The sequence below is a fragment of the Saprolegnia parasitica genome, assembly GCF_000151545.1.
Source record: "Saprolegnia parasitica CBS 223.65 unplaced genomic scaffold supercont2.23, whole genome shotgun sequence".
Lineage (NCBI taxonomy): Eukaryota > Oomycota > Saprolegniomycetes > Saprolegniales > Saprolegniaceae > Saprolegnia > Saprolegnia parasitica.
In genome coordinates this window covers 346,206-357,120 of record NW_012156417.1, presented here as the reverse complement: position 1 = coordinate 357,120, position 10,915 = coordinate 346,206, and the positions used below count along the sequence as shown (strand labels likewise).

Genomic DNA, 10,915 nt, shown 5'->3' with positions numbered 1-10,915 from the left:
TCCAGGGGCACCGAGAGGGAATGCGTCCTCTAACATTTAGTGTGACCAAGATAATCGCTCATTCTGGGCACAGTGATAGACGCCACTGTGGAGAGTACGAAATGCTACGCCACGTCACCGTTGAAGGTGTAGAGCCCGAGAAAAAGTACATGAAGAAAAGGCGAGAGTGACCAGTCGAACGTCAACGCGGCGGCCGCAAGTCATATCGATCAATACCCACTCCCTTCTTTGTCCAATTGAAGGGCCAGGTAGAACTCACTGGGTAGAACTCTCCTTTCTAGATCTGGAATATATTCCAGATCGTCGTCATTCTGGTGCATCGAACCTTCGGCGTTCTTTTAATGTATTCTTTTTCTATGCTTCCGTTCTTTTTATAAATATCGCGTTCTTTAAAGGCGACCCTTGTGCGACGAAAGATTCGCGAGGTTGCATTTTCCCAATGGTCGTGGTCCAGATCAAGCTCGGCGAGCAAGACGGCTTCCTCTACGAAGCGACGTGCGCGACGCCCAACGATAGCCTCGTGCGCGACCTCGTCCACGTGCACAACGCGCGCATCCGCCTCGCAAACCTCAACGCGTACGTGCCCGGCCTCTTCGCGCACGGCGTGGCCAAGCACCCGCAGAACCAAGGCATCGACTCGTTTGCGACCGAGCCCGTGCGTAAGGAAGAGTTCTACGAAGAGGACCCGCTCGGCCAGCGCACGGGCAACGGCGTGTGCCCGAGCCTGCGCGAGACGCTCGGGCGCATGGTCGAGGACGTCAAGGCGTACCTCAAGAGCAATTTGCGCGAGCCAGTGTTGCTACCGGCGCTCCAGGAGAAGCTCGACAACTTCCGCGGGATCGTCATGATGGGCTTTCCGATGGGCCTCCCCGAGTACGACATTGTGCAGATGCTTTTGGACGGCAACGACGAGGCCGCGCTCGCCGGTCTCCAGGCGAGCCAGGACCTCAATGGACCCGGCGACGGCCGAGCTCTGGTGGGCGGGCAAGCAGTTCTTCCGCGACGATACGGTCGGCGACCGCGTCGGGAAGAACGAGAAGACCAAGGTCATTGCGCGCCTCGCCCGGCAAAAGCGGCGGCGCGCCGCAGCGCGAGCCGGCCGTCTCCGAGGATGAGCGCAAAGCCATGATGGCGCACTACTTCAAGAAGCAAGAGGAGCTCAAGAAGCTCGCGGACGAAGATGAGGACGACTATCTGCACTCGTCGTGGGCGAACCCGTCGGCGCTCAAGAACCAGCTCCGTGGCACCAACAACCTCCGTCCTTTTTAACGGTCATGTAATTCAAGGGCTTTGTATCGACGATGTCATTACGAGTTGGTATCGCGCACCAGTGGCGCCAAGGACACGGTGCGCGTGGGCGGACCCGAAGGCTTATCGTCGTCGTTGTCGTCTTGCTTCCTCCTCGGAAGCTGCTGAAGTGAAATCGTTCGCGTCGGCGCCAGCTGCATGGTTCCGGTGCGACTCACGGGATGAACGCTCGAGGGTCCGCTTGGCGATCGCACCGCCAGCGACTCGCGCACGGGCTCGGCCGCCAGCAGCTCTGTGACTTTGGCGACTAGCGCGGCCTCGGTGTTTTGGCTCATAAGTTTGGGCTCCACGATACGCGCGTCATCGGACAAGGTCGGAGCGGCAGCGAGCAGGATGGCTGCGACCGTGTCGGTCGTCACGCGCGACACGACAACCGCGAGCGCCTCTTGGTCGAGTGCCCCTGCCGACGTGCCGTGGGTTGCGGTAGTGTTGAGAGTGGGCACCTGCACCGCCGCAGTCGTCGGCTCGGTTGCGACGGCGTCGGGGTTCTCGGCGCTCGACCCGTCACCATCGTCGTCGTCGTCCTCTTCCATGCGGCCGTGGACGGGCACGGTCGTCGACGTCGACGCCTGGTGCGCGATGGCGTCGACGCGGTCTTGAATGTCGTCGTCGATCGCGCTCTGGATGCGCATGAGGCGGTGGCTGCTCGTGTCCAGAAGCGCTCTCTCATCGAGCACGAGTGTGCTCTCCATTGACGCCGCCACCAAGGGTACACCAATGCTCTTGGAGAATGTCGTGCGTGTTTTCCGTGGACTCGACGACGGACTGACGTCGGTTGGATCTAAGGACACGAGCGGCGTCCCGCTCGCACCTGCGGGCTTGGAGAATGTCGGGCGCGACCGCCGCACGTTGGAGCCAAGCCGCGCATCGGGCGACGCATCGTCGGTCGGTGCTTCGACCAGCGGCACGCCCGCCGGCTTGGAAAACGTCGCGCGCGTCCGGCGGGTGCTACCTATCGGAGCTGCATTCGCTGGTTCCGGCGGGCTCATCGCCTCGAGGCTGAGCAGCGGCATGCCGGGTGTCCCCAGCTGCTTGGAGAACGTAATGCGCGTCTTGCGCCCGACAAGGGGCGTTGTCGGCGGTGCATCCACGCTCGCATCGGTTGTGTCGTTTAGCAGCGCGATGTCGCCCATGACGCTGCCGTCGCTGCTCTGCATGGACGCCTCGCGGAGGTTGTCGGCGATCTTGACCAGATTCAAGCGCTTGTCCTTGGTAAGGATGTCGCGCACGCACTTGTTGCTCGTCGAGACGATGCGGTCAATGTCGGCGCTGCGCAAACCAGCAGCGTTGAGAGCGTGCGACCGACTCGAGCGAGAACGTACCCGGCGTGGATGAAGACCTCGAGCATGCGTCCATCGCGCCGCTTGGCCGCCAAGTACAAGGGCGTCTCGTCGGCTGCGTTGGGAACGTCAATGACGATACCTGGCAGCGCCAGCAGCGCCTTGCAGCTCTCGATGCAGCCCTTGTCGGCGGCCATGTGCAGCGCTGTCATACCGAGCGCGTTCACATTTTCAGCAGGCGACGGTGTCGCTTTCACCAGCGCAACGCCGGCCGCGTCGTGGCCGTGCTTGAGCGCTGTGAGGAGCACCGAGTTGCCGTCTACAGCCCCCTATCTAGTACCAGAAGCATCGATGCAAGGCAGACGCACCGGCGTCAACGCGGTCCTTGGCGGCGCCGGCGCCAAGCAGCATCACGAGCACGTGCGTGTGGCCGTACATGGCCGCTGCGAAGAGCGGCGGCGGAGTCTTTTCCGGCGCTGGCGACACGTTGAGAAGCGTGTGCATTGAAAAGTCACTCGCTGCAAGCGCCGCTTGCAAGAGAAGTCCGACGCACTCGAGATGGCCGTTGGCGCACGCAGCGAGGAACGGCGAGAGCGACTGGTTCAAGTCGGCGTGCGAGTTGTACACGACGCCGACAGCGTTGACCAAGTGGAGCTGCGGCGGCGACGGCGGCTGCAGAAGGAGGGCGACGATGGTCGCAAGGCCCTCCAAGCATGCGAGGAGGAGCGCCGAAACGTTCTTCTCGTTGACGAGGAGCGAGTCGGCGCCCTGCGAGAGCAAGTAGGCGGCGACGTCCGTCTGCGCATATTGGCACGCGTACACGAGCGGCGTGCTCTCCCACATGCCACGCACGTTGAGCAGCTCGGGCTTGGCGGCCAAGATGTCGGTCACCTCGTCCAGTGCGCCCTTTTTCACTGCATTCGCCATGAGCCTCTCCATCATCATATATCCACGCGATGAAAGGAAGTACCGTGGCGCATGAGGACGGCGGCGGGCGACTCGTCGCTCTTCGTCGCTGCTGGCGTCGGCTCCTACAAGGCGCGTGGGCCATCGTCGCCAAGGCGGCGGGCGTACCGGCGCCGACCCGATGATTGCATTCGGTAGGCCGATTGCCGGCGCTGGCGCCGCCTACGTTACCATGGCACATGGTCTCCGGTCCATGCTCACTACCTGCGCTGCCATTGTCGTCGTCGTCGCCTTGACGGGGCTGCTCGGCGGCTCGGTGAACTGCGTTACGTTCGTCGACGTCGATGCACACGCGCCCATGTCCCTTTCCACATGTACGTTACGGCCAAATGCGGCCAGCCGTTTCAAGCGTCTACGCACACGCAACTTTTCGCGGCCATCGCAATCGTCGTTTTCCTGTTGCGTGATCACGCCGTCGGCGCCATGCGGTCTTCGAATATGCTCAAGTGGGTGCTCCCGTCGGGTCAACCAAGCGGGCGCGGCCGCCAAAATTTGGGTGTTTTTGGTCCCGCATGCAGCTTCAAGCACATGGAGGAGGATCGGGCCGGCTCCGCCACCGACGGTACGCTCTGATCCCGGCTCGGACGGCGCACTTCAACCTCAACGACCACCCACGCGGCGCCATGTGGCGACGCTTCGAGTACCGCTCGCCGTGGGGCACGACGCCCACCTCTCGCACTCGATAGACACAAGCTCTTGCGGCGTCGCTTTTTTAAATATTTAAATAGGCGCGCGCACCCGTTCCAATGCGGGCGCGCGCAGCGAGAGGACGTCTTCTATGCGTCGTTGAGGGCCCAGTTGTAGAGCGTGTAGTTTTCGGTCGGGATGTCGCGGCAGGCGCGGACAAAGAGCATTTCCTCGACGCTCGGGCGCGCGACCGGCGAAATCGACCGGTCAATGTCCTCGGCGGTGCCCACGCACACGTCGTCCGAGAACGACACCTTGCGCACGCGCTCGAGGACTTCGTCGTCGTCGCTCTCGGCCTGCTGGTTGGACTCGTAGCGCTGGTTGTTGACCTTGGACAAGATGCCACGGCGGCTTTCTTTCGCAATGAGGCGCGTCGTCGCTTCGACCTTGGCGAGGATGCGGAACGCGCAGCCGTACTGCTGGAGGTCCATGCAGCGCTTGGCGAGCACATAAGATTTCTGGACAAAGGCCATCGCATCCGCGAGCTCTTCCGGCGACTTGAGCTCTTGCTTGCCGTCGTCTTGCGGCGTCACCTTGCGGCGCTTCTCGGGCGACGTGAGCGGCGCGTCCACGCGCTGATGGCCCGCGACGACCTGGAGCTTGGGGGACATGGAGAAATGTTGGAGCAAAATTGCAAATACCCAGCGCTTTCTCGAAGTGGCCGATCCGGATACGTCAACGGTATCCGGCATTCAAGCCGTGATGGCGTAATACAATGCGGTGTTTATTTTATGTTTGCACCGCATTTAAAAAAAACGAGCCCACGTTGTCGGTGGTACCGCGGCAATAAAATGGACGGCCGTTTTCTTTTATTGTATTATTAGCGTCCTCATGATAATATTGTGACTGGGCGTTGCTGGACCTGGGTGACGTGCTAAAAAACACTCGCCGTCGGCATTTCTATAACAGCGCGGTACGTAGGGAATAGACGCCAATTTATTTTATTGCGGAGAAATCCGCCCCATGCGCATTTTAATATGATTTTCATAATGTGTTATATTATTTATATTACTTTATGTCGAATCTCTTGGCGGCCCATCTTGGTTGACTGCAAGCAGATGGCCGAGGTCGTCGACGTCAGCGGACCATGCAATTATGGAAGCTTCGGCGCCGCCGGACGCGCCAAGGAGTACAGGATGAGCGATGCTGCTGAATATTATTATTATGTTGCTACTTGAGGCGAATTCCAGCATCGGGCTGCGCATTTTTGACAGTACTCGTGCACCGAAGTCGTCGGTCTCGATTGATACCAAGTACATACTACAGTAACTACAGTGGTTATAAGCAGCGAGCCTGCACTGACGTCAGCCATTTCGAGGTCGTCGCCGCCACCCACGGGTTCGGATCCGCAAAAAAAACGGACGGCCATGACGTGGCGGCCACAGCGCGAGCCAATGGGTGGCGACAGACTTTTCAAGATCGTGCAAGATTCATTCACAGTACGACCGCCCGCTGCACGAGGCGGTCGGCGCGGTGTCGATACGGTGGACGATGATCCTCGGCGTAGAGAGGCAGGTAGCTACCATCGAGGAAGCTTTGGCACACGATGTTACCATCTCCGGCGACGGTCGGGTTGATAGGGTATCCAAACGAGTGGCTCTGCGTCGGGTTCTAGAAGGTCGCATTGGCTTCGAGTACATCGACGCATCTCTGCACCAATGCAAGATCTCCAACCTGGGTGGAACTAGATTAGTCGCTCATAAAGCAAATCTGAGAATCAACAATTGCCGTCGAGAAGACGGTCTTCTCCATTTCAACTACTACGTGGTAGAGTTATGAGGTGATTTACAGCTTGTTGTAAAACTCGGCCGAGTGCTCGGGCCCTTCGGCCTCCGGGCGCGCGTCCGGGTTCCCATGGGTTTGGGCCACGTCGACAGGCGCCTTGGGCGGCGCCTACGCAAGCAGCGATGAGACGGTGGCACTTGCGTCGTCGACGTACGTGGTGGAAGGGCACGCTCGGCACGGGCTCGATCTGGCGCAGTTGCTCAAACAAACGTTCCTACATCATGCCGATGGCCAACGCGGTCTCCGAATGCGATGTCTACCTTCATGTCGTGGAGGTAGCTGGGCGTGTTGAGGTTTTCCATGTTGCTCACGGGCATGTGCACGCGGTACTCGGGCCCAAAGTACTCAAAGTAGTCGTTGTACGGCATCGCATCCTAGATCGCACTGTCAGATTTCCGATGCAACTTCTCAAATTACTGGGATCTCGACGCCGAGGGCCACCGACGTCTCGTAGCACCAGCAGCGCGGAACGTTCCGGAGCGTGTAGCCACCGCCGCCCAGCACGAGCATGGGGATGTTGAACGACTTGACAAACGCGACCGCATCACCATGGCCCTTCACGCTGAGGTTGAAGCAGCCGAGGCGGTCGCCCGAGAGCGAGTCGGCGCCGCATTGGAGCACGACAGCGCCAGGCGCAAAGTGCTCCATGACCTTGGAGATGACCTACGCATATCGTCCAGCGAGGCGATGGTGTTGGCTTTCGTACCGCACGGAAGATGGACGTGAAGCTCTCGTCGTCCATGCCGTCGCGGCACGGGAAGTTGACCGAGTAGTTCTTGCCCTCGCCGTACCCAACGTCCTTCGATGACAGTCGTTGCATGGGCGCATGAGACGCGTTGGATGTCTACCTTGATGTCGCCGGTACCCGGAAAGTACTCGCCGTACTTGTGGAACGAGACGGTCATGACGCGGTTGGTCGTGTAGAAGGCCTCTTCGACGCCATCGCCGTGGTGGATGTCGATATCAATGTACAGCACCCGCGCATGTTCCCTAGTACGCATCATACCATGAGACCGACGCCGAGGTGGGATGAAGACTACTTGAGCAGTTCGAGGATGCCAAGGACACAGTCGTTCACGTAGCAAAAGCCAGAGGCCTCCGACCGCTTGGCGTGGTGCAAGCCGCCGCCCCAGTTGATGACAATGTCGGCGCTCTTGTCGTTGAGGCGCGCGGCGCCGCCGATCGAGCCGCTGGCCGAGAGCTGGCAAAACTCAAAGAGGCCGTCAAAGACCGGGCAGTCTTCGCCGACGTTGAAGCGCTGGAGCTGGCGCAGGTAGTTGTGCATGTTGTCGGGCGTGACCGTGCGTAAAAAGTGAATGTAGTCGTCCGAATGGAAGCGCGTGAGGTCTTCCCAGCCCACGAGTTGTGGCCGCTACGCAGGACGACGCCCATGACTTGGCGCGACCAAATGCAAGCACGTACGAAGATGCGCATGTGCTTGGTCAAGCCGTAGTTGGTCACAAGGTTGTGCGTCATGCGCACGCGGTGCGGCTAAGAGCCATTGCGCGTCAGCTGCCATCGCCTTCGAGAGCGGTGTACCTTCATTGGGTGGTTGGGGCCGTAGTGGTAGTTGCCAATCTCGGCTACGCAGCGAGCCATGAGCTTATAGCCGCGATACCAAGAGGCGGCTACAGTCGTAGAAGTAAGACACGCGCTTCTTCACGGTGCCATGCACGTCGGCCAGGGACACCGGCATCGTCGCGGCCTCTGCTTTGCTCGAACCTCTAATGTATGGGATTTCGGAGGCACGGACACTATTTCTGTGCGTCCAAGATATGCTCTTCACCTTCATTGCCATTTCGCCTTACAAGCGAGCCGCTCGTCCGTACCATCCGCGATGCTGCAGCGTCGTGCTATGACCGTATTGAAGGTTCTAGGACCCATTCGGCTGCGATGTTCGAATAGCCTCAAGGCCGTGCAACCTTGCGATCTTTCAAGCTGGAGACCCGTGTCTCGGTCTCACGTTTCCTGCATACAGAAGACGTCTAAACTCTAAAGAGTAATGCTCTGAACCCTATCTTAGACGCAATTGTGCACTGGAATCGTGGAGGTTATCTCACGTTACTTGCCTTCAAGGCATCGAAATAGCGCCATGCGTGTCAACGCGATGTACACTATTTCCGTGGATCCATGGGTTCAACTATCAATTGCCAGAGATCTTATCAGAAACAAGAGGTTTTATGCAAACTTCGAAACTATTGCATGTCCAAGGATATACATAAAAGAAGGTAGTCGACCACGCGGCCATGGAGGTCGAGACCGCAACCGCCAAGCCCGCGTCGAGCCGGCTCTCGTACGCCGATATCTTCCAGCTCTTCCACGCCGACGATGCAGGAAGCGCAGAAAAGCTGCTAGCAGAGTACGAGGCCGTGCGCCTGGACGCCAAGGAGAATGGCGGCTCCGTATTTGGTGACGACGAGGTGAGAGTGGGCCATAACTTGCACGTGGTCTCACGCGTGCCATGCATTCTAGTCGAGCGACGATGATGGGCCTCGTACGCCGTCGTCGCGTAGCCTGTCCAGCTCGAGCAGCCAAGCCCGGCGAGCGAACGATGCATCCAACAAGCGGCCACACGTATATCGCCCGTTCGACGCACGATCGCACATCTTATGGCCTGTATCTAGGCGCAAATCTCGGACGATGGCCCTCGAGCGTACGGCCGCGGACGCATGGCGGCGCAGTCGGGCCGGCAGCCCAAGGTGAAGAAGTCCAAGCTCATGCAGAAGCTCACCGGGCGAAAGAATGGCCGACCGATTGTATAACACGAGCTGGACGTCCTAGTGCTTGTCTACCTCGTCTGCGCAGCTAGGCTCAGCATCGCACGATGGGCATATTGTGGCGACCGTAGAGATCGGCTCACGTAGCTTGCGACCACCACACCATTCCCAGCGGCAGTGGCATGCAGCATGCTCATCACTGCAGTTGACGATACCTACAGCCACGCTCTAGAAGCTCTCAATCTACTAGTGCTTCTACGCCTCATCCGACACCAGAGGACTCATCCAGGGCATGGCAGCAGCAACTGCTTTGGTCGTGGCCGCGGTGTTGGTCGCTCGTCGCGCCTACACGCATGTGATTGGTCAAAACTTCCAATCCGCCAGGCGTTGATTGGCTAAAATAGAATTATACGTGAGGCCACATTCTCAAAGACATTGGACGGTCGAGATGGACGTGCTCGACGACTGCGAGGTCGCGCTCAAGGCCGGTGGCAGCGGGCAAGAGACCGCCGTCAACGACATCCTTGACCTGCTCAGCGCTCCGGCCGAAGGAGCGCCGGACGCCGTGAAGAGCCGCGCGGCGCAGATCCTCGCTGCAAACTTCAACGAGGTCGCCGACATGGCCGATCGCATCGTCGAGACGCTCGTGGGCGTGGGCGCGGCAGGTGCCAAGCACGCGACGTCCGTGCGCATCCATACAATCGTGAGCTTGTCCAACATCGTCAAACATGCGGCCGAGCCCTTGGCGCCGTCGGTCCTCGAGCGGATCCGCGAGTTTGCGAGCGCGACGCTTTCGACGGAAACCAGCGGCGTCATCATGCGCCACCTCACAGGCTTGACCAAACTTGTCGGGAGTCCAAGCACAACCAAGGCCAAAGCCGCTTCTACCTCGCCCAAGCAGGTGGTCCAGGTCGCTTCCTTGCCCAAGCAGGTGGTCCAGGTCGCTTCTTCGCCCAAGCAGGTGGTCCAGGTCGCTTCCTCACCCAAGCAGGAGACCCAAGTCGCTTCTTCGCCCGAGCAGGAGGTCCAGGTCGCTTCCTCGCCCGAGCAGGAGGTCCAGGTCGCTTCCTCGCCCAAACAGGAGGTCCAGGTCGCACAGGCTTCCTCCCCGTCCCCGCCCCGTCCCGCGGACGCGTCGCTCCGTGAAGCGAGTAGCTGCCGCGACACGGTAGACAGCACGGCGCAGCGCGACGTTATGGACGCACGGCGCGAGAAGTTTCGCCTCGAAGAGAAGCGTCGCCAGGAAAGCCGCAAAGGTCGTCGTCCTGTCTCCTTCTCCATCCCGTCGTCACGCGCCTTGCGTAGAGCTGGCCGTGCCGCCGACGCCGTACCTGTACATTCGCCACTTTCCACATGACGCGACGTCGTCGATGTTTGCCGCGTACTTCAACTGCGTGGACCCGAACATGACGGCGCGCGACGTGGTGCTGCACACGTCCAACGGCGCCCGCCACGCGTTTGTCAAGTTTGACTCGATCGAGCTCGCGACGAAAGCGATCGAGCTCACGGCCGAGAAGGTCTTTGACGAGAGCTTCTGGCTGCCGGTGGCCTATGCGCGCGGCCCGATTGTGTCGACCGTGGACTTGCACATCCACGGCAGCACCTTCCCGACCGATTGGACCAAGCACAGCTCGCTGTGGGCGCATACGGTTGCGTACTTTACACGCAGGCACGGCAGTAGCAAGAGCAGTACGTGGGCCGTCCGGTCGCCCGGCGTCCTCTGGTTTGCATCGAAATCGATCACGCAGTACCTGGTCCTCAAGGGCGTCGAGATTGACGGCACGCAGCTCGTGGCAGTCTACAACGTAGCCGACCAGCGCCGCGGCGACGCACGCGCAGGTATACCGACACGTCCATCGACGCAGGTGGTTGACCTGTTGTATCTGTCTAGGCGACCGTAAATCGGACAACGGCGCGAACGACGAGCGCCACTTGGACGAGCGCAAGGGTGGCGACCGCCGCAGCGATGAGCGCAAGGTCGACCCGCCACCTCGTCGGTACGGCGAGCCCGAAATGTCGCGGTATGGCCCCGTCGGCGGCAAGGACGACCGCCCCTCCGGCGCAAACCGAGACCGCAGCCCTGTGCGCAAGCCAACGGTGGGCGAGCTCGCAAAGGAGCGGTCGCGGTCGCGTGACCGACGAGTGTCGCCAGAGCGCATGCGCCGGGCAAGT

The 10,915-nt window shown here is 60.3% G+C and overlaps 6 protein-coding genes across 6 annotated transcripts; 3 read left to right on the top strand and 3 right to left on the bottom strand.

Annotated features, from left to right (window-relative positions):
- Positions 1-439: 439 nt before the first annotated feature.
- Positions 440-1,269, top strand: SPRG_06710 (hypothetical protein; the record flags this gene model as incomplete). The annotated part of the gene is made up of 3 exons (XM_012345520.1): positions 440-873; positions 944-1,046; positions 1,090-1,269. The coding sequence occupies 3 exons, from the start codon at positions 440-442 to the stop codon at positions 1,267-1,269; spliced, it is 717 nt and encodes a 238-aa protein (XP_012200910.1).
- A 38-nt stretch (positions 1,270-1,307) lies between these two features.
- Positions 1,308-3,598, bottom strand: SPRG_06709 (hypothetical protein; the record flags this gene model as incomplete). Its single annotated transcript, XM_012345519.1, has 4 exons — positions 3,559-3,598; positions 2,957-3,502; positions 2,631-2,907; positions 1,308-2,577 (listed from the first exon to the last, which is right to left on the bottom strand). Exons 1-4 carry the CDS (start codon positions 3,566-3,568, stop codon positions 1,308-1,310), a joined length of 2,103 nt encoding a protein of 700 aa, XP_012200909.1. The 5' UTR covers positions 3,569-3,598.
- Positions 3,599-4,300: 702 nt separating this feature from the next.
- SPRG_06708 (hypothetical protein) lies at positions 4,301-4,868 on the bottom strand. Its single transcript, XM_012345518.1, has one exon. The coding sequence runs from the start codon at positions 4,850-4,852 to the stop codon at positions 4,331-4,333; it is 522 nt and encodes a 173-aa protein (XP_012200908.1). The 5' UTR covers positions 4,853-4,868; the 3' UTR covers positions 4,301-4,330.
- Positions 4,869-5,971: 1,103 nt separating this feature from the next.
- SPRG_06707 (histone deacetylase 1) lies at positions 5,972-7,722 on the bottom strand (the record flags this gene model as incomplete). The annotated part of the gene is made up of 10 exons (XM_012345517.1): positions 5,972-6,134; positions 6,181-6,240; positions 6,287-6,400; positions 6,444-6,689; positions 6,733-6,825; positions 6,875-7,016; positions 7,067-7,398; positions 7,449-7,517; positions 7,566-7,609; positions 7,659-7,722. The coding sequence occupies 10 exons, from the start codon at positions 7,720-7,722 to the stop codon at positions 6,027-6,029; spliced, it is 1,272 nt and encodes a 423-aa protein (XP_012200907.1). The 3' UTR covers positions 5,972-6,026.
- Positions 7,723-8,236: 514 nt separating this feature from the next.
- SPRG_06706 (hypothetical protein) lies at positions 8,237-8,806 on the top strand. Its single transcript, XM_012345516.1, has 3 exons — positions 8,237-8,446; positions 8,499-8,600; positions 8,651-8,806. Exons 1-3 carry the CDS (start codon positions 8,273-8,275, stop codon positions 8,786-8,788), a joined length of 414 nt encoding a protein of 137 aa, XP_012200906.1. The 5' UTR covers positions 8,237-8,272; the 3' UTR covers positions 8,789-8,806.
- Positions 8,807-9,174: 368 nt separating this feature from the next.
- Positions 9,175-10,616, top strand: SPRG_06705 (hypothetical protein; the record flags this gene model as incomplete). The annotated part of the gene is made up of 3 exons (XM_012345515.1): positions 9,175-9,999; positions 10,049-10,582; positions 10,609-10,616. Exons 1-3 carry the CDS (start codon positions 9,192-9,194, stop codon positions 10,614-10,616), a joined length of 1,350 nt encoding a protein of 449 aa, XP_012200905.1. The 5' UTR covers positions 9,175-9,191.
- Positions 10,617-10,915: the final 299 nt, after the last annotated feature.

Coding starts and splice junctions, on each gene's coding strand:
- SPRG_06706 (XM_012345516.1), top strand. CDS start 8,273: ATGGAGGTCGAGACCGCAACCGCCAAGCCCGCGTCGAGCCGGCTCTCG. Junction 8,447..8,498: donor CCGTATTTGGTGACGACGAG/GTGAGAGTGGGC, acceptor CATGCATTCTAG/TCGAGCGACGATGATGGGCC. Junction 8,601..8,650: donor CATCCAACAAGCGGCCACAC/GTATATCGCCCG, acceptor GCCTGTATCTAG/GCGCAAATCTCGGACGATGG.
- SPRG_06708 (XM_012345518.1), bottom strand. CDS start 4,852: ATGTCCCCCAAGCTCCAGGTCGTCGCGGGCCATCAGCGCGTGGACGCG.